This window comes from Momordica charantia (assembly GCF_013281855.1).
Source record: "Momordica charantia cultivar OHB3-1 chromosome 7 unlocalized genomic scaffold, Mcharantia_2.0 BLBB01000007.1, whole genome shotgun sequence".
Classification (NCBI taxonomy): Eukaryota; Viridiplantae; Streptophyta; class Magnoliopsida; order Cucurbitales; family Cucurbitaceae; genus Momordica; species Momordica charantia.
In genome coordinates, this window is record NW_028275165.1 from 13,317,747 (window position 1) to 13,345,675 (window position 27,929).

Genomic DNA, 27,929 nt, shown 5'->3' on the forward strand with positions numbered 1-27,929 from the left:
CTATTTAGCAAACTTAAATTGTGCGTTTTGGAAAACCTTTTTGGCGTAGGGATTGGAAGTGCAATTTTCCTGAAAGTAATTTTGATAAAAGGAAAAAAAGCTTCCAATCAACACAAACCTTCATTTTTTCGATTACAGTTCAGTTCTCGATCGAACACAAAAATCCTTCGGTTCTTCTTCTTCTTCTTCTTTCTTGTTCGATTGGGAGGTTGAGGGCGCATAGAATAAACAATCCTTTTTCTGGGGTTCTTATTGATTAATTCAATATGGCGCACCCGTTGCAGAAGACCATGTCGCGTGCGAGATCCAGGCGGATTGTACTGCCTCCGGTTCAAGAGGTATTGACGAATGTTTGAAATTTGTTATTCGAGATCTTTTCCCCCATTTTTGTTCATTTTAAGGCTGGTTCAGATTGAATTTGAGCCCTGAGCGGGAAAATGTAGGGGCGATAAGAATTTTAAGACTGAATTTCAGTTACAGCGTTTCATTTTGTTACTATTTCGTAGGATTTGTTTTAACTGAAATAGATAAATTACATGACATTTGTATTCACGATTACTATCAATTTCTGACTGGAAAAAGAGAGAAAGAGTGACACACAAATTGTTGAAGATGTCGTGTTTGGATCAAAAGAATGAAAGTTGTTCCGTGGATTATGTTATTTGGAGTTTGAAATTTACGCAAAGAAAAATGTAATAGTGGAAGAGACCATGCTTTTAGTTCATTGGGCAGTAACCTTCTATTCGAGTCATTTTGATTACTCTTTGATACTCTACTTATTTAAAACTGTACATTGTGTGCTTTTTCTTTTTCTTGCTTTATAGCTGCTTTTAACTGCTCCCACCTTGATATTCAATTAAATCTTTTGGGCTAATGTTTTCAAGTTTTTTTCTTTCGTGGAATTGAGGGAATTTTTTTAGACTGCATTAACTCTCTGAAACTGTTAAATACAGCATATTTATAAAATAGAAGAAGTTATTGAAGAGGGTGATTACTACGGAGCTCAACAGATGTACAAAACTGTCGGTGCAAGGTACAGCAATACCTTCTTCATTTGCTTTTGATCGTTAAAAGAAGAATATTTCCAAATGATTATGCAACCAATACACTTAATACCTTTGCTGCACTGCTTCTAGTTAAACTGTAAAACCCTTGACTGCAAATTTCTACCAATCACAAGTATTTATGGACTTAATTTTTTCAATTACTGTTAAAACCATTATCTTCACCCAAATGATTATACGAAATTGGGGGGGGGGGGGGTTGGTTTAGTCAATCAATTGAACACGATTTGTTCTATAGGTTGTCCAACTGAATCTTTAAGTTCTAAAGTCAATCAAATTGCAAGTTCATGAACATTTGTTTGCCTCATTACAGATATTTAGCTGCAGAAAAGTACTCAGAAGCCTTGGATATTCTTCAATCTGGGGCATGCACCCAATTGAAACTTAAGCAGGTCAAAGCTAGTTGCATCTTTTCTGCGTATGTAATTACTGGATTGGATGTTTGTTTAGCATTTGTTGCACAGTAGATCGCTGTTTTAACATTTTTAATGACGTTATTTCTTGGGCCTTGAAATTTCAATTTCATTTCATTGAACCATACTTGAAGTCCACAACTCTGGAGAATCGGTGAAAGTGTAGATAGTATATGGTACTTCTGTGACTTGTTAATATATTATGTTTAAATATTAAGAAACATGGATATAGACATGGGACATGACATAGTGATAGAGAGTGATGTACCATATCCCAAACAATAAGACACTACACAAGATAACATTGAGGACAATATATACATTGGTAAGAAACCAAATTTCATTGATAATATGTAACAGGAAGGGGAAAGAAATAGCAACGGAGTTGCAAGAAATAATAGGACTAATTACCTAAAAAAAGGGAAAAGGATCTCAAGCCCTAGAGAGCTACAAAAACTAAGGATGGATCCTTGGTTTCTCAGCTGGTCGTTTTAATAAAAACTTTGAATATGAAAAGGAAAAAAAATTATCTGATGATGTAATATTCTTCCCCAAAAGTGTACCAAAATTTAGCATCTAGCATGGTATGTTGAAGTATAAAAACTGCTTAGTTATGTCCAAATCATCTGCTCTCATACCAGTTGTACTGCATATGTATCATGACTCTGTTCTGGGCGAACATTCGGGCTTTCTACGAACCTACAAGCAGTTGATAGGGGAGTTATATTGGCCTAGCACAAAAATTGACACTAAGAAGTATGTTGAAGAATGTTGTATCTGTCAAAGAACAAATCAGTGCCAGCATCTCCTATAGGACTATTGCAACCCCTACCAATTCCAAACATATGTTTGGAAAGATATAACCATGGACTTCGCAGAGGGGTTACAAAGGTCTTGCGGAATGCTACTATCTTTGTGGTAGTTCTTTTCAGCCAAGACAGTTGCTAGAACATTTGTGCATGAGATAGTAAGACTACATGGCTTCCCGTGCTTAGAGATAGGATTTTTATAAGCCACTTATGGTTAGAGCTATTATGGATGCAGGGTACCAAGCTTCAGCGAAGTACAGCTTACCATCATCAAATGGATGGGCAATCTGAGATTTCAAATGGATGGGCAATCTGAGATTGTAAATAGGTGTTTAGAGACCTACCTACGCTGTTTTTTGCAGTGAAACATTGAAGCAATGGGGATAGTGGTTATCTTGGACCAATGTTTTAAAAGGCTAAAGGCGGCCTTGAGTTGGTATGGGGCGTAAGCCTCAATTTTAATTAAAAATATTACACAAATCTAGAATTTGTATGATCAAGTATTGCTAAACGTAAAAGTATAAAAAATTCACCTGCTAATTGCCACTTAAATAAAAATTCTAAAAGAACATTCTCAATATCACTAATATTGTAACTTGTTTTTTTTTTTTTTGATAAGAAACATAAAGATTGTATTCCATATCAAAAGGAGCCCAACAAAATAGGCAAAAGAACAGCCTAGAGGTGGAGGGTTGAGAAGACCCTCCCCAAGGGGACTAAACAATCAAGGAATTCCAACTTTGTAGGATCACGATCAACAGAAAACCATAGTTACAAAAAAACCTTCTTATGGATCGAAGCCCACCAAGAAGCTGTATGCTTAATATTAACACTAAAAGATTAAAAAGAGGCCTCTTTCTCTTCAAAGCCCACCAAGAAACTGTATGCTTACAATATCACTAATATTGTAACTAATAGGATTCAATTATTCTATAAAATTTGTCTCCAATGTTTTTAAAGTCTAGGTAGTAAAAGTAATAATAGATTGAATTGTTACCACCCCTACACTGCATTCCATACGCAGAGAAACCTTTATAATTTGTAAGAATTGCGCAAATTAATAATATTATTCTAATCATTACATGAGGCGTAAAGAATTTAAGCCTCAGTTCAACTTCGAAGAGGTGTAAGCCTCTTATGGTTCAAAGAAGGTGTAAGTCTCGAGGCTAAAAGTTAAAGCCTTGCCTCAAGGCGTAAGCATCAAAAGCCTTTTAAAACATTGTCTTGGACGAAGTATTGGTAGAATCACATATCATAGCTCGATAGGTATCACGCTATTCCAGGCAGTCTACAAACGATTACCACCCCCATTAAACTTATATGGCAGTCAAAAGACGTCTAATGCAAGTCTTAATCAACAACCGGCAAAGTGCGACTCGACATTAGAGATCCTCAAGGACTAGTTGAATCAAGCCCAGAACAGATTGAAGAAACAACCAAATAACCATCATAGGGATGTGGAATTTGAGGCATTTGAGGCAGGAGATAAGGTTTTTCTGAAGCTTCGATCCTATAGATAGAAATCTCTGGCAAAAAGAAGGAATGAGAAACTAACACCGCAGTTCTTTGGTCCTTACACTATTGTTCAACGTATTGGGAAGTTTGCCTACAAACTTGATTTGCTTGCAGATGCAACCATCCACCCCGTGTTTCATGTATCCCAACTTAAGGAAGTTGTGGGGAATGCTTAGGCCAGACAACACATTTCACCTCAATTCACTGATGGAATTGAGTGGATTGTTGAACCAGAAGAAGTAGTGGATTGTTGAACCAGAAGAAGTGTACACCATACGCCTGAACAGAGACATTGGGTAACAAGAGTTGTTACTCAGTTGGAATAACTTCGCTGAAGAAGTCATGTGGGAGTCCGTTCAAGAAATTCGCAAGCAATTTCCAGAATTCCACCTCGAAGACAAGGTGTTGCTGACTGGGAGGAAGATGTAAGAGCCTCCATTGTTAACACTTATTCTAGAAGGGGTAGAAAGGGATATGGCAATGATGGCCAGGAGAGAGAATGTTTGTCTGGTTAGTACAGGAGGGGACCACGTAGAGGAAGATATAGGTCTGCCGTGTTTGTTAGGGAGGATATGCTGGTTATTTTGTGCCTCAAAGCAAGGAAGGATAGGTTAAAGAGAGTTTCCCCACCCTCTCGAATTGGTGGGTTGCTTCTGTAATGCCCGAGGGCTGTTTTCTTTGATTATGAAATATGAAATGGTGAGGAGATACCTCACAGAATCTGAACTCTTTATTCTTTGTGAAAATCCTTGTACGCATGGTCTTCCAGTCTACTATTTCCTTGCTACAAACACCGAGTATCTAAAGACTTCTTCTCTCTCTTTTTCTCGCCGAGGAGAAATTATTCAGGAAGATGATATGATGCGGCTGACTGTTTTATTAAAAGTTATGGTTCTACAATGCATCCAAGGGTTTTGAGGGGGCAAAAGAAATGTGATGGCCACATTGAATAATTTTCGCTATTAAGTCCTCGAATCTGCTTGGCACAAAATTATTTCTAGGATAGATCGTTTTCGTTCCCCTGGTGCAACCTACAATGACCTAGTGTTTCTACCATCTTACTAGCCCTAGGTTCTCTTTGTAGGTCTTTGTTGTGGTTGTCTTTATGAGATCTGAGATCTTGGTTCACTTATGTTCCTCTTTTTTCTCTTTGTTTTGTTTATTTATTTTTGTGGGGATTTTTTTATTAGAATGTCTGCAGAAATTATTAATCTAATGTGTTCTTCCCTCTTTTTTTTTTTACTAGAATGCATCCCATGCTACTCCTAAATTTGTCTCGTAGTTCCCGCCACCCCTTGAAAATAAAAAAGTATACTTTAAATGGCGTGTCTGTGCTTTCCAGCTGATAAGTTAATGTGTTTGCTCTGTTAAATGTAATGTTTTTTTAGGATTTGTGTCAGAAGAAAGGTTACCTTTACTGTTGAGAATGGAGAAAAATGAAGTTCAGATTTTTAATCATACTAGTTGTAAATGGCTAAGGGTTACTACTTTTCAGGTTACTTGCGGAGCAGAGCTTGCTGTGTTATTCGTGGAGACACTTGTTAAAGGCCAATTTCCTTATGATGATGATACTCTTGGTGAGTTCCATCCACTCCCCCTCATCCACCCAAAGAAAAAAAACTTTGACATACTTGGCCATATCTTTTTTCTTAGGGTATTAGTAAGTATGTATCGGGGATGTTATTGGGTTTCTAGTGGCATAGTTGTAACTACATAGGAAGTTGGTTGGAGTGGATGGTTATACATAGATTGAGTTAGAGGTTTGAAAGTTGGAATTTTGGAAATTGGCCTGAGACTTGGGAGATGGATAACCCTCTTGAAAGACTATTGTTATTGTAATTTCTCTTTGGTATTGCAATATAGCTATAGTATTATTTTCTTACAAATGGGATCCTATCATTTTTCCATTGCTTTTTTAGTGTTTGTTATTCAGTATTTGCATTTCGATTTGAGATTATATTCCCCCTTTACCCTTTTCATACTCGAGATGAAAATTCAAATCAAAATTATCCGTGGATTGCGGTATTCTAAATTCAAATAGGGGGAAATCTTGGTTTTGGATAAAGGGGTTAATGAAGAGAGAGATTTGGTCTCCAAGGATCCGATCTTGAAACATTCCACGATTTTTTTGAGAAAGGAATTATCAACAAAAGGACAAATGAAACATATATTTGCCTAATACCCAAAAAAACTCAACCCTCCTCAGTAAAAGACTTTAGACCCATAAGCTTGGTTACTTCTCTTTATAAAATTATAGCTAAAGTGCTCTCAAGCAGACTCAAGAAGGTCCTCCCCCTCATCATTCACGATGCTCAGGCGGCTTTTGTAGAAGGGCGACAGATTCTTGATGCTATTTTAGTAGCTTCTGAATCAGTTAGCTACTGGAAAAAAGGAGAAAAAACAGGGCTACCTCTTAAAACTTGATTTTGAGAAGGCTTATGATAAGGTCGATTGGTCTTTCTTAGATGCAGCGCTTCAGGTGAAAGGCTTTGGTGTCAGATGGCGGATGTGGATTTGGGGTTGTCTCTCGACCACAAACTTCTCAGTTATTGTAAACGGAAGACCTAGAGGGAAGATTTTGGCAAAGAGGGGTCTTAGACAGGGAGATCCTCTCTCTCCCTTTCTTTTCACCATAGTGGGAGATGCCTTCAGTAGGCTAGTTCATTTTTGCTACGAAAGGAACATCCTAAAAGGTTTTGCTGTAGGCCAAAATTCTATAGAGGTAACACACCTTCAGTATGCAGATGATGTACTGATTTTTAGCCTTTATTCTCCTAAGATGATGGAAAATTGGTGGGGTCTGATTCAAATTTTCCTTACTATGACGGGGCTTTCATTGAATGTTGCTAAAACTGCAGTGATAGGGATTAATTGCAGTGAGGCAGATGTGAATTTCTGGGCCTCTGTTTTTGGGTGTAAGGCAGAATTCTTTCCCTTCTCCTATCTTGGTTTTCCTCTCGGAGGAAATCATAGAATGCCAATCTATTGGGAAGCCGTGGTGGACAAAATGCATAAGAGACTAGAAAAATGGAGATCTTTGTTGCTATCAAAGGGGGGTCGATTAACTCTAGCACAAGCAGTTCTGAACAGCATCCTGACCTATTTTTTTCAATCCTAAAAGCTCCTATGTCGGTGATCTCGACCATGGAGAAACTCATGCGAGACTTCATTTGGAATGGTGGAAGATTTAGACCAATTGGAAATCTTGTGAAATGGTCATGGACTGCCTTGCCTCACAAACAGGGGGGTCTCGGTATTGGTTCCCTTGGATTAAGGAATAAAGCTCTCCTTATGAAATGGCTTTGGCGCTTTGCAATGGAAAAAAATAGTTTTTGGAGGAAGGTGATAGCTTCCATTTATGGGGAGGATTCACATGGTTGGACGCCTTTGCCTTTGCAAGGGTCTTCTATTGGAAGACCTTGGATAGATATACAGAACAACCTAGAGGCCTTCACAAAGCTCACTTTTTTTAAAGTTTCAAGGGGGGACTCAGTGAGATTTTGGGAGGATAGATGGATTGTTCCTCCTCCCCTTCCTTCTTTGTTCCCTGATTTGTACGGCCTTTCCACTAAAAAGAACCATTATGTGGCAGCTTGCTGGGTTACCGAGTCTTCAACTTGGGATATCGGGTTGAGAAGGAATCTTTTTGATAGGGAGATCGATAGATGTGCTTCTTTCACTGACAAATTAGGAGGTATGGTTCCGGGCCAAGGCAGGGATCGTTTATGGTGGAAGGCTGATAGTAAAGGTCGTTTTACAGTGAAATCAGCTTTTATAGCTTTGACGGCTCCCTCCCCTAAATTGAACACGACCACAGCTTCTATGATATGGAATTTTAGGGTTCCAAAAAAGGTGAAAATTTTCCTATGGACTCTCTTTTATAGGAGCACAAACACAGCTGAGAGAATACAAAGAAAGCTCCCCCATTGGACGCTCTCCCCTTCGGTTTGTGGTCTCTGCCTAAGAAATTCAGATTCGGTGGATCATATTTTCATCCACTGTTTTTTTGCCACTCGGGCTTGGAACTATATGGCTTCGCTTTTGGATTTCTCCTTCCGTCTTCCTAAACATATAGATGACTTCATAGCGGAAGGATTTGGTGGGGTGGCGCTCAAAGGCAAAGTTGCGATCCTATGGCAGTGTGCAGCGAGGGCTCTCCTTTGGCATCTTTGGAAAGAGAGAAATTGTAGACTTTTTGAGGACAAATCTGTCCCTTTAGATTCTTTTTGTGTGAATACAAAGCATACAGCTTCTTGGTGGGCCACAATCCACAAGAAGGCTTTTGGAAACTACAGTCTTTTTTTGATTTCACAGGATTGGAAGAATGCGATTGTATAGTTCTCTTTGGGGAGGGTTCTCTCTACCCTCCGCCATTAGGTTGTTCTCGCCTTTTTGGGCTCTTTTGATTTGAATGCATTCTCTTTGTTTCTTATAAAAAAAAAAGGATCCGATCATGCAAAAAAAATTATTGGATTCTTTTACTGAGGACAAATAACATATTGCGGAGAAAAATAAAAGGAAAGTTAAAGAAATTTCAGCCCTTAGCCTCGATATCATTAACTCAAAAAATTAGAAATTGATTAAGAATAAGAATGTATGTGATTCATCTGATGATGAGGAAGGATGCAATATTAGTATAAGTTGTCAGGATCCTCCCAGATTTCCAGAAGATCAAGAGGTTGATCATGAAGATTTCTCCGAGCATTCTTTTACAGAAGATTTTAATAATCTTTTTGGGGAAGATCAAGACTCTTTAAACCCTCCTGGGAGAGCGGCTTCATTGCTTTCCTTTTCCTGTTTTCCAACAATTCTTGTTCCAATAATCAAAGCCTTTTTCAATATTTTGAAGAATTTGGCATAACTCTAGTTCCAATCATTGATGAGAGTCTAAAAGTTGCTTCGAAGTTTTAATCTTGTTCAAAGCTTGGTTTTTTGGAATCCAAAAGGGTCATTTTAAAGTTCTGTTCTTCCTCTATTATTTGGCAATCTTTCTAGTTTTGGTTCTCACGGAGGGTCAAGGATGCTTCCAGGAGTTGTTTTTATGTTGGCTTTGCAGATCAAAGTAGTTTTTCTGAGCTTTCCATCTTTGCTGGGTTGGACGAAGGTTTTGAGAATTTGATTGTTCTTGTTTCAGTCTCTGAGGACTTCTTTTGTGTTTCTAATTGCCCTTAAGTCGTATTTTAAAGGCCTATGCTCTTTCCAAGTCTTCATTTATCGGTCTTTTGATGGATCTCTTAATTAGTCGGCTGATGTGGTCAAGCCTTTTAAAGGTTATTTGCAGATTTTGTTCATCCTCTTTTTTATTAGTCTGTCGCCAAGATGTTCTTCTGAGAATGAGCCTCATAATTCAAGTTTGAAAGGAGTGTTCATGATTCTTTTGGCGCATGTTTTCTTTGAGCTTATAGTTGCTTTGTTCATCGATGTTTTATTGTATTGTATCTTTTGGATTTTTGTTCTTTATTTGACTATTTTTTCCTTTATTTCTATGCTCCCGTTGGGAGTTTGTATCCTTGAAAAATTTCTTCCTTTTCATAAAAGTTTGTTTCTTGTTAAAAAAAAATTTTAGATTCTTTTTGGTAACTTTGTCATATGTTCCTTAGCTCTTTCTAAGACAAGTCTATTTGAGGATTAATTTAGTTAACTATGTGCAAGAAATTTTTATTTTTTATTTTTTATTTCTTACTACCTTTTTTTGTCAACTGATGTGTGTATGAAGTTCTAATGCTCATCTTTTCATGATTATGACAAACATTGTTTTAGATCGTGTTAGGAAAATTTATAAAAATTTTCCTCAGATTCCATTACCTCTACAGTTGGGGGAAGATGATGATGTGCAACAACTTTCGGAAGCACTTGGTGCGGCAAAAACACGTGTAGAAGGATGTTCCTCCTTTCTGAAAGCAGCTCTAAAGTGAGACATTGTCCCCTTCCCAGTACTTAGTTATTTCTACATTGGGAATAAAAAAACAAAACAAAAATGAGCATCTTATTATAAGGTGCAGCTGTTTGAATTATGTGATACATTCTTTCTTACATATCAAGTTAGATTTTTACTGTCTAATCCTTGTGTACTAAAGAAGATATGTGCTTTGAACAAATCCTTAAATTATCAGGTGGTCTATGGAGTTTGGATCGCACAGGAATGGATCTCCAGAAATTCATGTGATGCTTGCTACATATATATATTCTGAATCACCAGAAGTGGTAGGTTTGACCGGAGAAGTCTTTAAGTCCTTGTTTGTACTTGTTCTTTGTTTCCAAGAACTTGTGTGCTTTGTGTGTATGATGAGTTCATTTTAAATGCAATTGACAGGTCTAATGTTACTTCAGTCCCTTTGGAGATAGAATAGTGGCAGTTAATTCAATGTCTAATGTCTATGATGTCTATACTTTTTAGAGTTGACATATCTGACTTGTTAATAGAAATAAGATGTAGCATTTTGAGAAGGGTTGTTGTTTGATTTTTGAGCTAGGCTCTTAAACCATTTGGATAGTTTGCTTTGTAGCCCGGCAAGGTAGAGTTTTCTTTATTGGAGTATGTAATTCGGCAATGACCTGTACTGTTGCTATAATATATTTGCTGACAAGGCAGCGAGATGCATTTGCATGCCATTTCAACTCTTTGATATGGTTGTTGAAGCGTTGAACATGGATGATGAAACTGTTGCTTGTCCACTTTGACTGGTTTAATAGTATCTTCAGTATTCTACTTGTTGCAGGACATGGCCAAAGTATCATATCACTTTGTTCGAGGAAATAACCCCAAGGAGTTTGCTTCTATATTAGTGAACTTTATGGGCAAGGTTATCAGAGCTTTTCTTTATCTCTCATATTTCGAGGATTAGTATGCAATCTTCATTAAGTCTTCATACTTGCCAATTGCCATGGTTGAATCAAGGTTTTAAGTCATGGATTATTTTAATTGCTTCAGAAATTCTTATGTTCCTTAAGCATATCTCTTGTTCTTTTCACGTGTCTTGTGGTCTTACACCTTGTGAGAGATACTTATTAGCTAACGTACAGCTATTAATATATGTTCTTCAAAGATAATTTGAAGTGATTCCTTATTTGCTAATATGGTAAGAAAGGATTCAAGTTTTGAAGGTTGACAAAAATATTGAGGCTCATTTTATTGAAATATCAATATCGATGGATATTTCTAGAAAAATCATACTAAAATATTCATAACCCAATATTTAAATTAACAAGCATTTCATACTTTTTAAGTAAGTTTTAAAAAATTATTATTAATACTTATGTTCGTATTAATGATATTTTGTTAATATTTTTTAATTTCGTTGATATTTTTATGGTATAATAGAAATATTGACATTGACAAATATTTAAAATCTTGATTTTAAGTAGAGGGAGTGCAGGTTTCCTAGTATTTGCTATTTTCATGTAAGTAATAATATTCTAAATTATATGTTTTGTTTGTTATACTCATGGGCCGTTTTATTCTGTCTTGCTGATCATTCTGTTATCTGTCTTCTTGTTCTATTTCCTTTCATAATTTGATCCAATGTTTTTTTCCACCCTGCAGTGTTATCCAGGTGAAGATGACATGGCTATAGCACGGGCAGTTTTGATGTAAGACTATCAAAAAGTTATTTTTACTTGCCACCAATTGAGAACTCTAGATTCAAGGAAATTTTCATGGATTAATGTATATGGGGAGATAACGGGTTAATGAAATGGACAAATATTGACACAGTAAATCTATTGAAAATGATGGAAATTTTGCCTTTAGGGGATCTAGTTGCTAATAGTTTTAGTGTAAGACTAAGGAACCACTTTTTAGAATCACGTGTCACTTTTAAAAAGTCAAGCATTTGGTGTCTTTGCAGTTATTGCAACTATAGAATTTTTTTTTTATCATCAATTCGACGTGAGTTAATAGCCTGCATTATATTAAAATTGAAGTTGCAAACCCTGCAATTGTCAAGTGACTCAGCTCCATATGTTTTACTTTCATTAATATATATTTTTTTTTGATAATAAACAAAGAGAATTCATTCATCAAGACGTGGAGCCCAAAAAAAAAAAAAAAGGCAAACAACCTAGAGGCAGAGGGTCGAGGAGACCCCTCCAAAGAACCTATACAAACAAAGTATTCCAACTCTGGAGAGTCAAAAGAAAACCGTAGTTACAAAAAACCTTCTTGTGGATCGAAGCCCACCAAGAAGCAGTGTGTTTAATATTCTCACAAAAAACCTCTAGAGAAACCTCTTTCTCTTCAAAAAGTCTGTAGTTCCGTTCCTTCCAAAGAGCCAAAGGAGAGCTCTAGCACCACAATTCCATAGAATGTAAGATTTTCCTTTGAGCAGCAAACCACCAAAACCTTCCTCAATGAAGTCATCTATCTTCTTAGGGAAGCAGAGAGCCAAATTTAGGTGTGAAGCCAAAAAATTCCAAGCCGATGTTGCAAAAGTACAATGTATAAAACGATGGTCCTCCGTTTCTGCACTTCTAAAGCACATGCTACAAACTGAAGGTGGGAGATTCCAATGAGGAAGTTTCCTTTGGACTTTTTCTGCTGTGTTCGTTCCTCTATAATAAAGAGTCCAAAGGAACACCTTCACTGTTTTAGGGATATTGAAATTCCAGATAAAAGAAGTTGTGGCTGCCTTTAGTTTCGCAGAGGGGGTGGTAAGGGCCTCAAAAGCCGACTTCACCCTGAAATCCCCTTTTCTGTCTGTAGAGCATAAAGAATCATTACCATGGCCTACCTCCATACCTTCAAGTTTTTCGATGAAAACCGCCCATCTGTCAAGCTCTCTTTCAAACAGATTCCTTCTCAACCCTAAATCCCAAGTCAAGGATTCTGTATTCCAGCAGTTTGCTACAGTGAACTCTTTCTTATTTGAAATAGCATATAAGTCAGGGAAAGAGACAGACAATGGACAAGAGTCTATCGAAGTGTCTTCCCAAAATCTTACCGCCGCCACCAAATTCACTTTGAAAGAGATGAATCTGCCAAAATCTGGGGAAAACTTTTGTACATCAATCCAAGGACGGCCTATTGAAGAGTTATTTGAAGACTTGGACCATCCAAGAGGCTCTTCCCGTAAATAGCAGCGATAACATTTCTCCAAAAACTATTTTTTTCGTTTGCAAACCGCCATAACCATTTCATTAAAAGGGCTTTGTTCTTGTGAGCTAAAGAACCGACTCCCAGTCCTGCCCTTTGTGAAGGTAACGCTGCCCAAGACCATTTTACAAGATTCCCAATCAGTCTATAATGACCTCCATTCCAAATAAAGTCCCGCATAAGTTTTTCCATAGCTTTAATCACAGATTTTGGTGCTCTCAGAATAAAAAAAAAAAACGTAGGGATACTATTCAGGACTGCTTGTGTAAGAGTAAGGCGTCCCCCTTTTGACAAGATCATAGAGTTCCATTTTTCCAATCTTTTGTGCATTTTTTCCACCACTGATTCCCAGAAGTTGTAAATCCTATGATTACCTCCAAGAGGAAAACCCAAATAAGTAAAGGGAAACGATTCTGTTTTGCATCCAAGGGTGTTTGCCCAGTGGTTAACTTCTGATTCGGCCCAGTGGTTAACTTCTGATTCGCTGCAATTCACCCCAATCACTGCCGATTTTGCTATATTTAACGAAAGGCCGACATGTGAAGGAAAATTTGGATAACTCCCCACCATTTTTCCATATTCTTCTGTGATAAAGCCATAAAGGGCTGAAGATTAAGACATCGTCAGCATACTGAAGGTGGGTTACTTCTATGGCATTTGAGTCTATAGAAAAACCTCTAAGAATTTGCCTCTCATTACAAAAGTGAATCAGGCGGCTTAGAGCGTCACCCACAATGGTGAAGAGGAAGGGAGAGAGGGGATCTCCTTGTCGAAGCCCTCTTTTGGCCAAAATCTTTCCTTTTGGACATCCGTTTATGATAACTGAAAAGTTTGTAGAATAAAGGCACCCATGTATCCACTGTCTCCATCTCATGCCGAAACCTTTAGCATGTAGGGCGGCATCTAAGAAGGACCAGTCCACTTTATCGTAGGCCTTCTCAAAGTCCAGTTTTAAAAGGAGACCTTTCTTTTTTCCTTCCTCCAGTAGCTTACGACTTCAGAAGCCACTAGAATAGCATCGAGAATCTGACGCCCTTCTACAAAAGCTGCCTGAGCGTCATGGATTATGTGGGGGAGCACATTTTTTAACCTACTAGCTAGAACTTTTGCTATGATTTTGTAAAGAGATGTGACCAAGCTCATGGGACGAAAATCTTTGACTGAAGTAGGATGATTCTTTTTTGGGATAAGACAAATATAAGTTTCATTTGTTCTTCTGTTGACTACCCCCTTCTCAAAAAAGTCCTGGAACATTCTCTCCAAATCTGTCTTGAAAGTGTTCCAAGCTTTTTTCATGAACACATTACTCATCCCGTCTGGCCCCAAAGACTTGAGCGTTCCCAAATCTGTCACTGCCTTTTTGATTTCTGCTACTGTAAAGGGAGCCTCGAGCTGCTGTCTATGATCTTCATGTAAAGGGGACCAATCCAGATTCTCAATCATATAGCATCTAGCTGTTGTAGTAGTGTATAACGCCTCAAAATAATTAAGGATTTCTTTCTCTATGTCTTCCCCTGAGGTAAGCGAGACACCTTGATCAGAGATTATTTCTCTAATACAATTGCGGTTCTTCTTGTGTGAAGTCCACCGGTGAAAAAAGTGGGAATTTTCGTCCCCTTCCTCAAGCCATCTTAATTTCCCTTTCTCCTTAGCCGCTGTTCGTTTATTACAAGATCGGTAAGCTGGGCCTTCATTTTATTCCTTTTTTCAGTTTCCTCCGCTGTAAGAGACTGTAATTCTTCTTTCTTGTCTAGATCATTGATAGTTCTCACCACCTCTGTCTTTTGAATCCCAATGTGTCCGAAGACCTCCTTGTTCCATCTGATGAGGAATCCCTTAAGGCCTTTGAGTTTCTCCATGAAGCCATAACCAGGCCAGCCCCTCAGAGGGCAACCCTTCCACCAATTGTCTACCATGGGAAGCAATTGAGGAGAATCGAGCCAGGCGTTTTCAAAGCGAAAAGGGATAGGACCCCATTTAATTGTCTCAGATGCAAGCTGAATAGGGAAGTGGTCTGATGTTGTGCAGAAAAGCCCAGACGCTCGTTGATCTTCAAAAATAATCAGCCATTCTTTAGAGACAAGGAATCTGTCTAACCTGGAAAGAGTTGGTGAATCCCTCATGTTCGACCAAGTAAAAGAACCATTGTCCAAGGGAGGATCAGCCAGGTTCATGGCTTCAATGAGAGCATTGAACTCTTTCATACTCCGAGTTATACGCCCCTTATTCGTGCTCTGTTTTTCAGAAAGCCATCTGGCCACATTAAAATCTCCTCCTATACACCAAGCACTTTGACATCTATTTTGAAGACTGTCTAGCTCCCTCCAGTCTACCTCTAGAAGAAGAAGAAGGGCCGTAGACCCCTGTAAACCAGCCCTCCTTGCCATCGAAAAGACTAAACTGTAAAGTGATAGAGAAAGAGCCCATAAACAGATTTGAGATTTTAATCTTCTGTTCATTCCACAAGACTAGAATACCCCCCGCTGTGTTATCTGCATCTAGGGAAATCCAGCCCACATGTCTGGAACTCCAAAGAGATCTAACGAAGCTCCGATCGATAGAGCTTTTCTTTGTCTCCTGCGAGCAAATCAAATCCAAGTCAGATTTAAAAATAAGGGCCTTAACTAAGGCGCGTTTAGAGGTTGCGCCTAAGCCTCTCACATTCCAGGAGATGAACTTCATTTAGAAACAGATGGCCCAACTTCTAAACCCTGTTTATTATCTTGGCTTCATTCTCCCTGTAGCAAGCAGATTCCTAACCTCTCTACTCTCTGAGGGATTTGTCTTTCCTCCTGGTTTGCCTTTTTTAGGAATCGGTCTGATACAAAGATTGTTTTCCCATAACTCCATCACCATATCTTTTGTAAAAGAGAAGACTTTTGGAGGAGGGTACTCTTGATCCACTGTATTTTCTCCTTCCCTCAACTCTAGTATTTGGCAATCTAGAGGCTCCATCTCGGCTATCACGATTTCTGTTCCCTGTTCTTCAAAAATAATATGAGTCTCTTCTTCTGCCAAATGATCAAAACAGCTTTGGTAGCCCTCTGGAATCTCTGAGGAAGGATTCTCTAACAAAGGACTTTCTGGCCGTGGGAAATCCTCACTGGACCATGAGGATTCTGAAGAGACCTCTAACTGTATTCCTTTTTTCTTCTCATTTTCTGCAATTTCTTTTTCTCTTTCCTTCTTTCTTTTTTCCTGTCTTTCTTCTTCTGTAGTAAAAACTACCCGTTTTTTGAAATTTGGAGTCTTTTTGTCCTTTTCTAAAAACGACTTTTCTAGGGTTTTGAGCAAGGTTTGTGTCATTTGTAAATTTGCTCTTTTTAAGAAGCCCCCTTTTACGACAGGGACTTTTGTCTTTTGCGTGTAGGTTTCAACATTTCCTGAAGTGGGTTCTGAAATTCTGTACTCTTCAATGGGGCCCATTTGACGTCTTGCCATTTTAAACTCTCTCCCTTCATTTGTCCCTGTCAAAGGGTGACTCGAGGTTACAGGAGCTGTCGCCGTTAGGGAAATGCCTGTGGTTGTCCTTGTTTGTCTCAGAGCTGCCGTATCAAACTCTAAACGGGAAAAAGCTTTGACTGTTGGGTAAAAGAAGCCGTCCTCTATCCTCCAAAGATCCACTGGACAAAGATCTGTCCTTCCCTCCGAACCTCCATGGAAACGTGAAGCTGCTTCCGGCGAAAAACTTTTGTGGACTTTAGCTTCTTTACCAATAAACAGCTTCACATCCTCGAAGGTCGCCACTTGAGCTATGAAAGTGGTGTATGTGTCTTGAATCTTGATCCCCGCCGGAATGAAACCGCAGTAGTTTCCTATAACTCTAATAGCTATGTCCATACATTCTATTCTCGCCGCGTTCTCGTCTGCAAAATCAATAAAACCTCTGAAGATGTCACCTATCTTGCGGAAAAGATCCTCGCTCCATAAGCGCAACGGAACGTTTCTGAGCTTCAGCCATCCTCCATAAAAAGGAACCACAGTGTTAAATCCGTGTCTTTCTTTATTCCATTTTTCCACTTTCAAAGTGAAAGCGCCGAATGTAACCCAGCCTCTATTCATGCTAAGGAGCCGAGCTAAATCTTCGTCTGGGCATTTAAGGATAGCCTTATCCAGTTGGAAAGCATTGAGAATAAGCTTTTTCTGAAGTTGACTCTCTAGCGTAGTTAGAATATTCCCCCAGTCGTCGTGGAAGTCTCTCCTGGTGATAACAAGAGTCTGGTTCCTATCTACCGGCCTAATTTCTTTTTTCTGAATTTGTACCTCTACTTTCTTACGTGTAGGCGAAGAGCTCTTTAGAGCAGCTGCATAGGATTTGTCCACCGATGTTCTGGTATAGTTCTTTGCAGAACCTGATGATTCAAAACCATTAAGGAAGTCTAGAAGAAGTTGCTTAAAAGAATTCCAACCTTTGTAGTCCTCGCCGGCCGGAACTACAATGTTTGTCTTCCCACCTGAGTTTTGCACCTTGGTTAACTCGATGAAGCTCCCACGCTTGTTTGTGGTTTTTAGAATCCAAACAAAACCATTCTCACAAGGTGTTTTCCGGAAGAATTTTTGAGTTTGGGGTGAAAGGAGAAGGTCTGTGACCATATCTGTCACCCATACTATAATCACCTCTTCGAAAGAAATAGTAAACCTCCTTTGTAGATGTTGTTCTTCAATCTGGACGACTCTCCCCTTACACCTTGGGTCGAAAGTGCAAGCGAAAGATTTGTTTTCAATCTTAGTGGTTAGTCTCCGTGAAGCCATGATGGAGAAAACGGGAGCCTGGCGAGGAGGTCAGGTGAGACATCTTTCAGAAGAATGGTAGGGAGGAAGAGAGAGAACGGAGAGAGCGGGTATAGCCATTTGAAGATCTATATAAAATTGTAAGAAGGATTGTTTTTACTTTCATTAATATGGGTGTATTGAGTGAAGAATTGAAATTTTTGCGTTCTAAGGGTTAGGTTGTTGTTTCTACAATATCAATGGCTTTAGAACAGAATGATTTCACTTGTGGCAATAATTTATGCTACTTAAATTACTGTTTCATGAATCAATGTATATAGTTTTGTTGTCTTGAGAGGTTGCCTCTAAAGTGTCAAATAGTGTGTAGTTTCCCCAAAAGTGGTTGAGGATGTAGGCCATTGATATATTGGTGTATTGCCAAATCATTTATCTTTTTCAATGTTTTAGGATATTATGGACTTAGCAAAACAATAAAGCATTACCAAGGAGCCCATGGGTGATGGTCCTCATGCATATTTTTCTCTCTTTTCTTTGGCCGGCTAGAATTATATTTTTGGAGGGATTTGTTTCGTGAGAAATAGACACTTGGAGAAATATTTGAAGAGAGTTCAGGATGTTATTTATCTTTGTGCATCCTTATTTGAAAGTTGTAGAGATTTTTTTTGCGCTCTTTCTGAAAATGGTGGATGGCATTGGTTCTTTACATGTAAATCCATGGGTATTCTCGTGGGCTTGAGAATGGTTCTCAATCGTGCTAATTTTCATCTTCCCCAATGGCCCCTCCCACTCCATCCTCCTATCCTCTAAACACTGTTCCCTTCTGCTTGGAACTATGAAACCCTTCCTACAAAGCTTGAATGGAGGTCCTCCATAGAGTTTGACAAAAATCATAGAGGAAGCACTCAGAGTAAGAATAGTTGATTTCGATAAAGATAAAATTCTTATAAAAAAAAAAAAAATTCACTTCATCTCCATCCATGGGAATTGTGTCCATTCCATTGTCTTTGAAAAATTAAAGTTTATCTTCTAGGTTGAAGGACTACTAACAAGCGAGTAACTCTTGCCGTCTTGCTGAAGTTTGTCAGGCATGAAGACTCAGGCTGCTTAAATTGCCCTCTTATCCCTGCTTGAGAGAATAGGATTGGTTAGTCTTCTTTCTCCAAGCTGCTTGTGTCATTATCCAGAAAGTTATGGAACACCCCTCTCTCCTCCATTCTTCCCCTCCCGAAGCCTTCAGTATGTGCTTCTAGACGGTTCTTTGCTTTTATCTAACTGCCATTAATGTCAACTCTCCTTCACTAACCCTCTCTGACACCACTAAGCCTTAATCCTCTTTAATTCCAATGTCCTCTTTTTTGCTTGTATGTTAGTTGTTTGGAGGCACTTATTTCACAATGACTGGAACAAATTTAAAGAAGCTTTGCAAATTCCTTAGTCCCCTAGCATGCCTTTAACCCTTTCCACCCTTACAAGGCCATTTTATGACGTGAAAATGCAGACCAAGATTGCCTTCTCATTGTTCAGAAAGGTTGGAGAGCGTTGATGAATTTGAACATTCTTTTGAGTGTAGGAATGTCAACTAATACTCCTAACCAGCTGCATGCCTTATATGCCTTATAGAGACTGGATAAAAAGTTATGAAAATCCATCTTTATCTGTGGAACTTGGAGGCTTTTGAACACAGGTGAGGCGTATTTAGGCTTTGTGGATTATCCCAAAAAGAATTCTTAGAAAACTCAGTATTGTGGAAGGCTTAATCAAGCCTAAACATTACTTCATGAGCTTAATTGTACGAGAGGTTGTTCTCCATTATTTTTCTCGTATGGAGAAATTCTTTAATAAAGTGGATCCACATAAATTTTTTAACATTCTTGAGGGGATGACCCGTGAGTGCGTAGTAGCACTGGTATTTTAAATCCATTGGTAGCACCATATTCCAATTAAAGATGGAGAGGATGTATGCCCAGAAATCTCCAGCGTATGGGATATTGAGAAGAATGTAGCTTTGTGTTTCAGCATCCTTCTTGCAGAGGGCCACCATCAGGGGAGATGGATAACTTCGAATCCCCTATTGTCTATAGATATAATATTGAGGGTACTACTAACCACGTAGTTTTAAAATTTAATGCCCTCTAGGGCCTCCAACTTGCAACAAAGGTCAAAAATAGAGTTTATACCTTCCTAAACTATTATGGTATAGAAGAGGGGATCCAAAACATATCAAAAGATAATGAAAGGAAGTCTTTTTTTCTTCTTTCAGAAATATTTGAAGTTTAATACTTGTACGAGTATATTCACTTCGTCACTGTTAATGAATCCATATGGAAAATTATTTTAGATTTTTATGGTTCTAAACTGAGTGGAATACGTTTGTTTTTTGTGTAGGTACTTGTCTCTTGGTAATCTAAGGGATGCTAATCACATCATCGATGAGTTAAAGAAGAGAGAAGAAAGTGAGGGACTTGAGTTTCCTGATTCAGAATTGATGGAGTTCATCATGTATCTTTTGCTAACGTAAGGTCCATTTACTTTGTTTTGAATAAACTAGGCAACAATATATCTACTTGAGCAAACGTAATTTATGAATTGTGAAGAATGATGGTAATAAAATCAATTTATTGAGTGAAGACTAGGTGTTTCTTTATTTCTCTCTCTCTCTCTCTCTCTTTTTTTTTTTAATTTGATATCGTCTTTCCATTGCTTGAACCACTCGAATGGGAAATGGCTAAAGCGCCATCAAGTAGTGAAGGCAAATTAAAACTTTGGTAGTTTGGGAGTGTTTTGTCAATAATGTAAAAATTTTAATAGATGCTACAAATTAAAAAGTTTCTTTGTAATTTTCGAAAATACTTAAAGCCCCGTTTCTCTGGAAGGAGGCAGAAGCACTTTTGTTTTCTTTTTCCAAACATGTTAATATAAAGAGTGTTTCAATTAGAAAACGACTCCAAGAACTCCTAGACTGATTCAGTCTCAATAGCTGGTCAAATTTTCAAATCTTGTATTTTCTGGTTCTGTTCCCAGTATTGCAGTTTCTGGTAGATGCTTCTAGGAGGATTTATGATTTTTGGGCAGAACTCAAAATCTGCATTTGCAGGTTGCAGAGAGATGCTTTGCCACTTTTCAATATGCTGAGGGCAAATTACAAGCCAAGTATAGAGAGAGAACCTGCCCTGAATGAGGTGCAACTCCTGTTACTTGCCCAAACCTTTGATAAATCATCAATTGTTGAAATGTGCAATAATCTCACATCTCGAAATTTTTTTTTTAAATGAAGTTCTGGAGAAATTTAGTGGGAGTTAAATAATTGGATTTTAACTTTGAAAATATTTTGCTTCAGTTTCTTGATGAGATTGGAGAGAAGTTCTATGGAGTACGGCGCAGAAATCCCTTGCAAGGGATCTTCGGAGATTTCTTGAAGGTTATTTTCACTGTCTCATAATCCTTATCCATGGTTGAATTAAGGTTTAAGTCCTATTTTGTCTCATAATCTTTACCATGGTTGAATTTAGGTTTAAATCCTATTTTGGTTCCTAACTTTATGGCTGTTGTATTTTGCTTTTGAAGTTGGTTCCTAGACTCTGCAAAAAGAAGGAAAGAAAAACCATGTGTCCTTTCCACAAACTGTTTAGAAAAAAACTTGACATATGCACTCTTTTTTTTTTTTTTTCATTTACCTGAACAATGGATATCTATATGAGTAATTGTTTGAAGCTACTTATAGTAGACTAGAGTTGGTTTTCAAACAAACTTAGATTATTCTTAAATGATTAATGATAAAATAAAGGGAGGACTAAAATTTATCGATACAAAGTTCAGGGACTGAAACAGAATATGTGCAACCTGAGAAATTAAAGTAGAACATTTGAGAGTCCAAGAGCCAAAACTGAACATCTGGATGGAATTTTTTTTTTTTTTTTGACCGGAAACAATTTCATTGATGATATGAATTACAGAAAAGACAACCATATCCAATAGCGTTAAAAAAAAGAACTTCTCCAATTGGATAGAAGAGAAGTTAAACTATAGTTGTTAAAAGGTGAAACATTTTTACACCAGAATAATACCAAAATAGAAATAGACTCGATCAAGTGATGTGGAAAGCTTTCTTTCTCCTTAAAAATCCTAATGTTTCTTTCTCTCCCTTTGGACCAAGTGAAAGATCTATTGAGGTGAAGCCGTAATGTAGATTGTAGCCTTTTCATGTTTGAAAGGATGACGAAGGAGAATTGATGACATCCATTCCCTTGATCCAAATCTTGGAGGACAAGAGGCTGCTTTGAAAATGTGATATTGAGACTCCAAATCTGTTTTGCATAAGCGGCACCAATAGGGAGAGATGGTCCACCAAACATCTTCTTTGCATCTTGTCGATCGTGTTTATGCATGAAGGGCTGAATTCCCATATTAGAAATTTAACCCTTCTTGGATAAGATGCTTTCCAGATTCCTTTGTAGAGATGAGACGTAGGGGAGGTCAAATCTTGTTTGTGTTGTATGTGTCAAGGACTTTACTCTGAAAGTTCCATGTTTCTCAAGGTTCCATATCCAAGAATCCTCTGTGAGATGGATTAAAAGAAGGCAAATGGGTTGATAAAGATGCCTATTCTATAATTTCTTCTTCTTTGAGATTTCTTCTAAAGTCCATATTCCAAGCTTTGTTTTGGTCTAAGAAGCATGAACACTTCATTTTGGGTAATGTTTTAATGTCGGACACTCTGACAATCTGACACTTATCAAACACTTGTTAGCTTAATAGATGTGTGTTACTGTCTAATTGGTTGTTGGACAAAGTAAAAATAGATTCGACACTTGTTAGATACGTAACGAACACTCTTTAAGCATAAGAAATCGATAGATAGTAATGTAAGACAAAATAATAAATTTTGAGAGTAAAATATATCAAATTTATTTTTTTAAACATAAAATTGCATAAACTTGATTTTTTTTATATGAAACAAATATTTCATTAATGGTATGAAATATACCAAAGGCCACATGGGCAATTACAAGAAAGCCTTATAGCTTGTAATAAGTTCATTTAGAGAGTAGCTATTGAGGGGGTAGAAACATTTACACCAACCAAGAGCTAGAGTAGTAACCCTATCAAGGGAGCGCTTTGTCGTTGAAGACCCTATTGTTTCTTTCCAACCAAAGACTCCAAAGGAAAGCCCGAACAAACTGGATCCACAAGATCATTTTTCCTTTCTTGAAAGGATGACCCGCCAAAAGTTGATCAAGGAAGATTTTTGGTTTGTTGTGTAGTTCTGTCTTCCATCCAAATGTAGAAAGGAGACAATTCCAAAAATGATTTGCATATATGCGACGAATAAATAGGTGGCCCTGTGTCTCTGATGCATCCATATAGAAATGGCAGCAGCTTGGGGAAAGGGTATAAAATGGAAGTTTTTTTTTGGACCCTATCATGAGTGTTGATCACCCATGACTAAGCTCCCAACAGAAAAATTTTACTTTTCTAGGGCATCTCCCTTGCCAAATCCGAGGGAAAAGAGTAGTGGTCGATAAGGTTGTGTTTGTGAGTAGTGGTCGATAAGGTTGTGTTTGTGGTGAGGATACGGTAGGTCGATTTTGTGGAGAAGGTACTATTGGTTTCAAGGGGCCAAAACCATTGGTCAACAAGGGAGGTGGGTTTGTTTTCAGAAAGGATATGGGAGAGGTCCATCCAATCAGTAAACTCCTCCTCTTTGAGATGTCTTTCAGAAATTGTATTCCCAGGAGGATGTGGTTTGTGACCATAGATCAGAGATAGTGGCCTCCTTGTTTGATGAAATGGCATAGAGGCTTGGGAAGAGGCTGTCCAAAGAGCCTTGAGAAAGCCATTTATTGTGCCAAAAGCTGAGCCGACTTCTTTTCCCCACTCTACAGGTAGCATAAGTCTTGATGATGCTAGTTTGTTTGTAGATTCCAGTCCATGGTCCCCTGTGCAAACTGTTTTTGATGGGTGGCCATATAACAGAGAGAGATTCACAGTATTTAGCCGCAATGAGCCTCCTCCATAGCTGTGAATCTCCAAATCCATTTGGATAATAAGGCGCGGTTCTTATGAATGATATTTCCAACACCTAGGCCTCCTTCGTTTAATGGCAGCTGTGTACGGGTCCAATTGATGAGATGTGGTTTACCATTTAAGCTCAGTCCTTCCCACAAAAAGTCTCTAAAGATTTTGCTAATACGATCGGCTGCCTTACCATGAAGCTTGAAGAGAGAGAGGTAGTAGGTTGGGAGGTTAGTGAGGATTGATTGTAGGATGGTGAGCCTGCCTCCTTCGGAGATAAAGAGATTGCCCCATCTGCTAAGCCTATGTTGTATTCTTTCAATAATAGGCAGCCAAAAAGCCTCCTTTCTAGGATTCCCATTTAATGGGAGACCTAGGTAAGAGCTAGGCCAGCTCCCAGATGCCTAACCCCACTCTTTTGCAATCTGCTCCGTGACAAGCGAGTTAATAGAAACTCCATACACGCTGGATTTTGTGTAGTTTATGTTGAGACCTGAGGCTACTTTGAAGAATTTGATGAATTTGTGAAGATTTGTGATGGCTGGATCCTTTTTAGCAAATAAAAGGGTGTCAGTTGCAAAAAGAAGATGGTTAATATTAACCAAGCCACATTTAGAGACAAAACCTGTGAGGAAGCCTGTTTGTTCCCCATGGAGGAGTAACCGGCTAAGAACATCTATGATCAAGATGAAAAGGGAAGGAGACAATGGGTCCCCTTGTCTTAAGCCTCTCGTGGTTGTGAGTTTGCCCCTAGGTTTTTCATTGATGATGATGGAGAAGCTTGTGGTGGAGATGCAAGCTCGAATCCATTTCCTCCATTTCTCCCCAAAGCCTTTATAATGAAGAACCATATCCAGAAAGTCTCAATCCACTATGTCGAAAGTCTTCTCAAGGTCAAGTTGGATAACCACACCCTCTCCTTTTCTCGCTTTCCAATCATCTATAAGTTCATTAGCAATGATTGAAGAGTCGAGGATCTGCCTACCTTCAACAAAAGCAGATTGGTGATCGGTAATGGTGTGGGGCAACACCAAATGGGAATCCTAGAAAGGAGGCTTTTTGGCGGCCTCCAGTAAATCTCTTCTTTAGCAGCTAGAGAGAGGAGATCCTCTCGGATAGTAGTTCGCTCTAGATTTTTGGCCGGGCAAGGGATGTGAGCGCCTTCCATCTCATCTATAGAGGACAGGGCTTTGATGAGCTTGTCCTTTTGGGAATGTATACACCCGAAATGCTCCTTGTTCCACAGCTTCAAAGCAAACTTCAAGTATTTGAGCTTCATCATCAATCTATGACCCGGCCATCTATGGATGGGATTGTTGTTCCACCAAGACTCAAGAAACGGCTTGAAAGATTTGTATGCGAGCCACGTATTCTAAAAATCTGAAAGGAGTAGGCCACAATTTGTCTGACCGAAATCCAAGAGGATAGGGAAATGGTCAGATGTGGTTCTATCTAAACGTTTAGCAAAGGGCAACCCAAGTTTATCAGTGCAGCCTTTAGTTAAGAGAAAACGATCAATAAGAGAGTGGGAGCTATTCCGGGACCAAGTGTGCTTGCCATTGATGAGAGGGATATCCATAAGTCCAGATTCATCAATAAAGGAATTGAAAAGCCGCATACTTTTGGTAAGGGGGCCGACCATTGGATTTTTCCTAAGACGATCTAGAGACATTAAAGTCTCCTGCAATGATTTAGAAATTATCGCAGAGATAGAAAAGGTCTTTTAGCTCATTCCAAAATTGAGAACGGTGCTCAGATGTAGAGGGGCCATAGATGCCTGACATCCAGAAAGAGAAGCCATCAGCTAGTAAAAAGTAAGGAAAGGGAAAAGTTACCTTCAATGATCTCATTTGAAGTGAAGATCGAGTCATTCCATAGAACAAAGATCCCACCTGCCGAACCCACAACATTTAAAGCCGCCCAATTGATCCCATGAGAGCTCCAAGGGGATTTAATAATGGTAGTGTCGATTTGGGATAGCTTTGCTTCTTGGAGAATCACCACACTAGGATTAATGCAGGAGATAGATTGCTTGACAAGGGCCCGCCTTCTTCTTCCATGAGCCCAAGCCCCTCACATTCCATGAGAGGATCTTCATTTAATGTGGGATGGTCCCCTTTCAGGAGCTTCCTTTTCTCATAGTTAATGGAGGAAGTTAAGTTTTTGTTTCTCATAGTTAATGGAGGAAGTTAAGTTTTTGAGCTCTCGTAAGCCAGATTTTGGTTTTTGGTTCTTGTTTGGCTTTTTAGTCTTTGTTTCCGTGGAATGGCCATGATGCATAAACCCGACTCCTATAGGTAGTTGGCTAGGTAGCGTTGTATGTGGTTGGGGAAAAAAAGGTTTTAGCCAGCTCTTTGTCGGCAAATTCCGGGCTGGCTGAGTTGGCCAACGGGGGGGACGGTACTGTTTTGTCGGCCGCCAATGGGGAAAGAGAGGGGTGGGAAGGAGGGTTGATAATGGGGGGAGCATTGGGAAGAGAATCGTGTTGTACAGGGGTAGATATGTTAGTAGGAGCTGCCTCGGTTATGGGTAAATCACCAAAAAGAACGGTGGGGATTATGAGGGTGGTGGGGCTGTTGCAGATAGCCAGAATAGGGCTGTCATCGGGAAGCAGGCTAGAGAAATAGTCAACTTCGTCTAGGCCATCAGTGGTAGGGCTGCTTTGTAAGGGACTAGGTTTCCTTCTTTGGAGGAGAGTGAAGGATTGGGTTTTATCCCTGACAGTCACGTGCTTTCCTTATCATGTATAGAAGAAAGCTTCTGTACCATAGCTTTGGGAGGCGGGTCAAAGGGAGCAAGGGTGTGAGTAGCTTTATCTTTCCCTTTTGTCGAGGATTAGGGTAGGCAGGTCAACATTGGTTGTCAGCGAGTCAGGTGTTGCCAGGCCTCCACCGGAGCCTCCGGAAAGACTTTGAATTTCGTTTTGGTATAAAAAAATATGTATACCTAAAAAAATTGTATATCTAATAAACGGGTCCTTGTTGTGGCTGTATCCTATATTTTCAGAAAATAGCATGTCACCGTGTCTATATCCGTGTCTTGTATCCATATCGATGCTCCCTAGGTTTGGCCATTCCAAAAGTCAGCAACCGAAACATTCTTCCATGTGGCTTGGTGTTTTAGCCTTGTAACACTAGGGCGAAAGTAAAGGATAGTCTCTCATCAAAGATCTTTGACCAATGCAGCAGTCTGTCCAAACACGAGTAGTTTTGCCATTTCCAACTTTGCAGCAAACGTTTGAGAAAATGAGTGTCCCTGCTTCTGGATGAATTTCCAAGGTCCTTTAGTTGATAGTAGAGATATGTCATTCAGTTTTAGGTCAAAATACTTAGTTCCCAAGTTTGCGGCAATAATCTTCGGCCACAGCGTTCTTTACTTAATTCTTTTTGGCAATAATCTTCCGCCACAGCGTTCTTTACTTAATTCTTTTTTACTATATCAATGAAAAGTTTATTTCTCTTAAAAAAACCAAGAATCTAACCAAGGGTTTCGCAGATGATGGGCTGATGACGAGCGGCGAATAGTGAGGTCCAGTTGATTGCTGCCACCAGTTGACTGGTTCAGCTCCTCTGCTTCTGTGGTTCTTTATGAAGGTGGAATTGCATAACCACATGTTGGGCTTGTTCCCAAAATTAGGTCATGTGTCTCCTTTTTCTTTTTTGCATCCACTATTTGTTATTGTTATATAAGTTACATTTTTCTTCTTCAACATTGATGATCACTTGACTCTTCATTATGAACTTTATCGTTCAGAAACTTCTCTCTTGGGGAAGCAGGTCATTGGGTTTTCGGTAACTTATTAGATTAACATTTAGATGTGTTTATGATTTAGCACCCATCCAACAAAAATTTGTCAATTTAAAAAAATAAAAATAAAATCTCTTCCCTATTTCTCCCCCTTGCACATCAAAAATTTAATGAGGTTAACAAAAGATTGATGGTAATTGATAAACACTGAACAATATTTAAGGGGGTGTGTGGGCAAGGAGTGAAGTTATTAAGTCTTGACTTGTTTAATTTAGGGAATAATTATTAAGTAGTCTGGAGTTAAGTCTGTGTTTGGGGTGTAAAGTTATTTAATGAATTATGAAGTCTGTTTTTGGGTACAAATTTGTTAAGTTTGGAATTCTTTAACCAGGAGTTATAAACTCGTACAAAACTCGTGTTGTACGGTACAATTCTTGTTAGATTCTAATAAATTTTAATTTGAACGAATAGATATTTATTCTCATTAACTCTAAAATTGAGACATTAATTTTTGGAGATGTATTTATATTTCAAAATTTTATTTAAA

The 27,929-nt window shown here is 38.6% G+C and overlaps 1 protein-coding gene across 3 annotated transcripts; it reads left to right on the top strand.

The window, feature by feature from the left end:
* LOC111023504 (golgi-to-ER traffic-like protein) lies at window positions 1–27,391 on the top strand. 3 transcript variants are annotated; one of them, XM_088126397.1, is made up of 12 exons: window positions 4–338; window positions 954–1,033; window positions 1,378–1,456; window positions 5,297–5,378; window positions 9,562–9,712; window positions 9,915–10,005; window positions 10,521–10,604; window positions 11,345–11,391; window positions 20,009–20,137; window positions 20,718–20,802; window positions 20,961–21,085; window positions 27,131–27,391. In XM_088126397.1, exons 1-11 carry the CDS (start codon window positions 267–269, stop codon window positions 21,060–21,062), a joined length of 1,002 nt encoding a protein of 333 aa, XP_087982523.1. In that variant the 5' UTR covers window positions 4–266; the 3' UTR covers window positions 21,063–21,085; window positions 27,131–27,391. The 3 variants fall into 3 exon arrangements, with proteins under 3 accessions (XP_087982524.1, XP_087982523.1, XP_022156655.1); XM_022300963.2 differs by having other exon boundaries at window positions 7–338; window positions 20,961–21,041; XM_088126398.1 differs by lacking the exon at window positions 10,521–10,604 and having other exon boundaries at window positions 1–338.
* The last annotated feature ends 538 nt before the right edge of the window (window positions 27,392–27,929 follow it).

Excerpts from the sequence above, each read along its gene's own strand:
- LOC111023504 (XM_088126397.1), top strand. The coding sequence starts at position 267 with ATGGCGCACCCGTTGCAGAAGACCATGTCGCGTGCGAGATCCAGGCGG. Across the intron at positions 11,392-20,008 it reads ATAGCACGGGCAGTTTTGAT|GTACTTGTCTCTTGGTAATC; the intron begins GTAAGACTATCA and ends TTTTTTGTGTAG. Across the intron at positions 20,803-20,960 it reads GAGAACCTGCCCTGAATGAG|TTTCTTGATGAGATTGGAGA; the intron begins GTGCAACTCCTG and ends ATTTTGCTTCAG.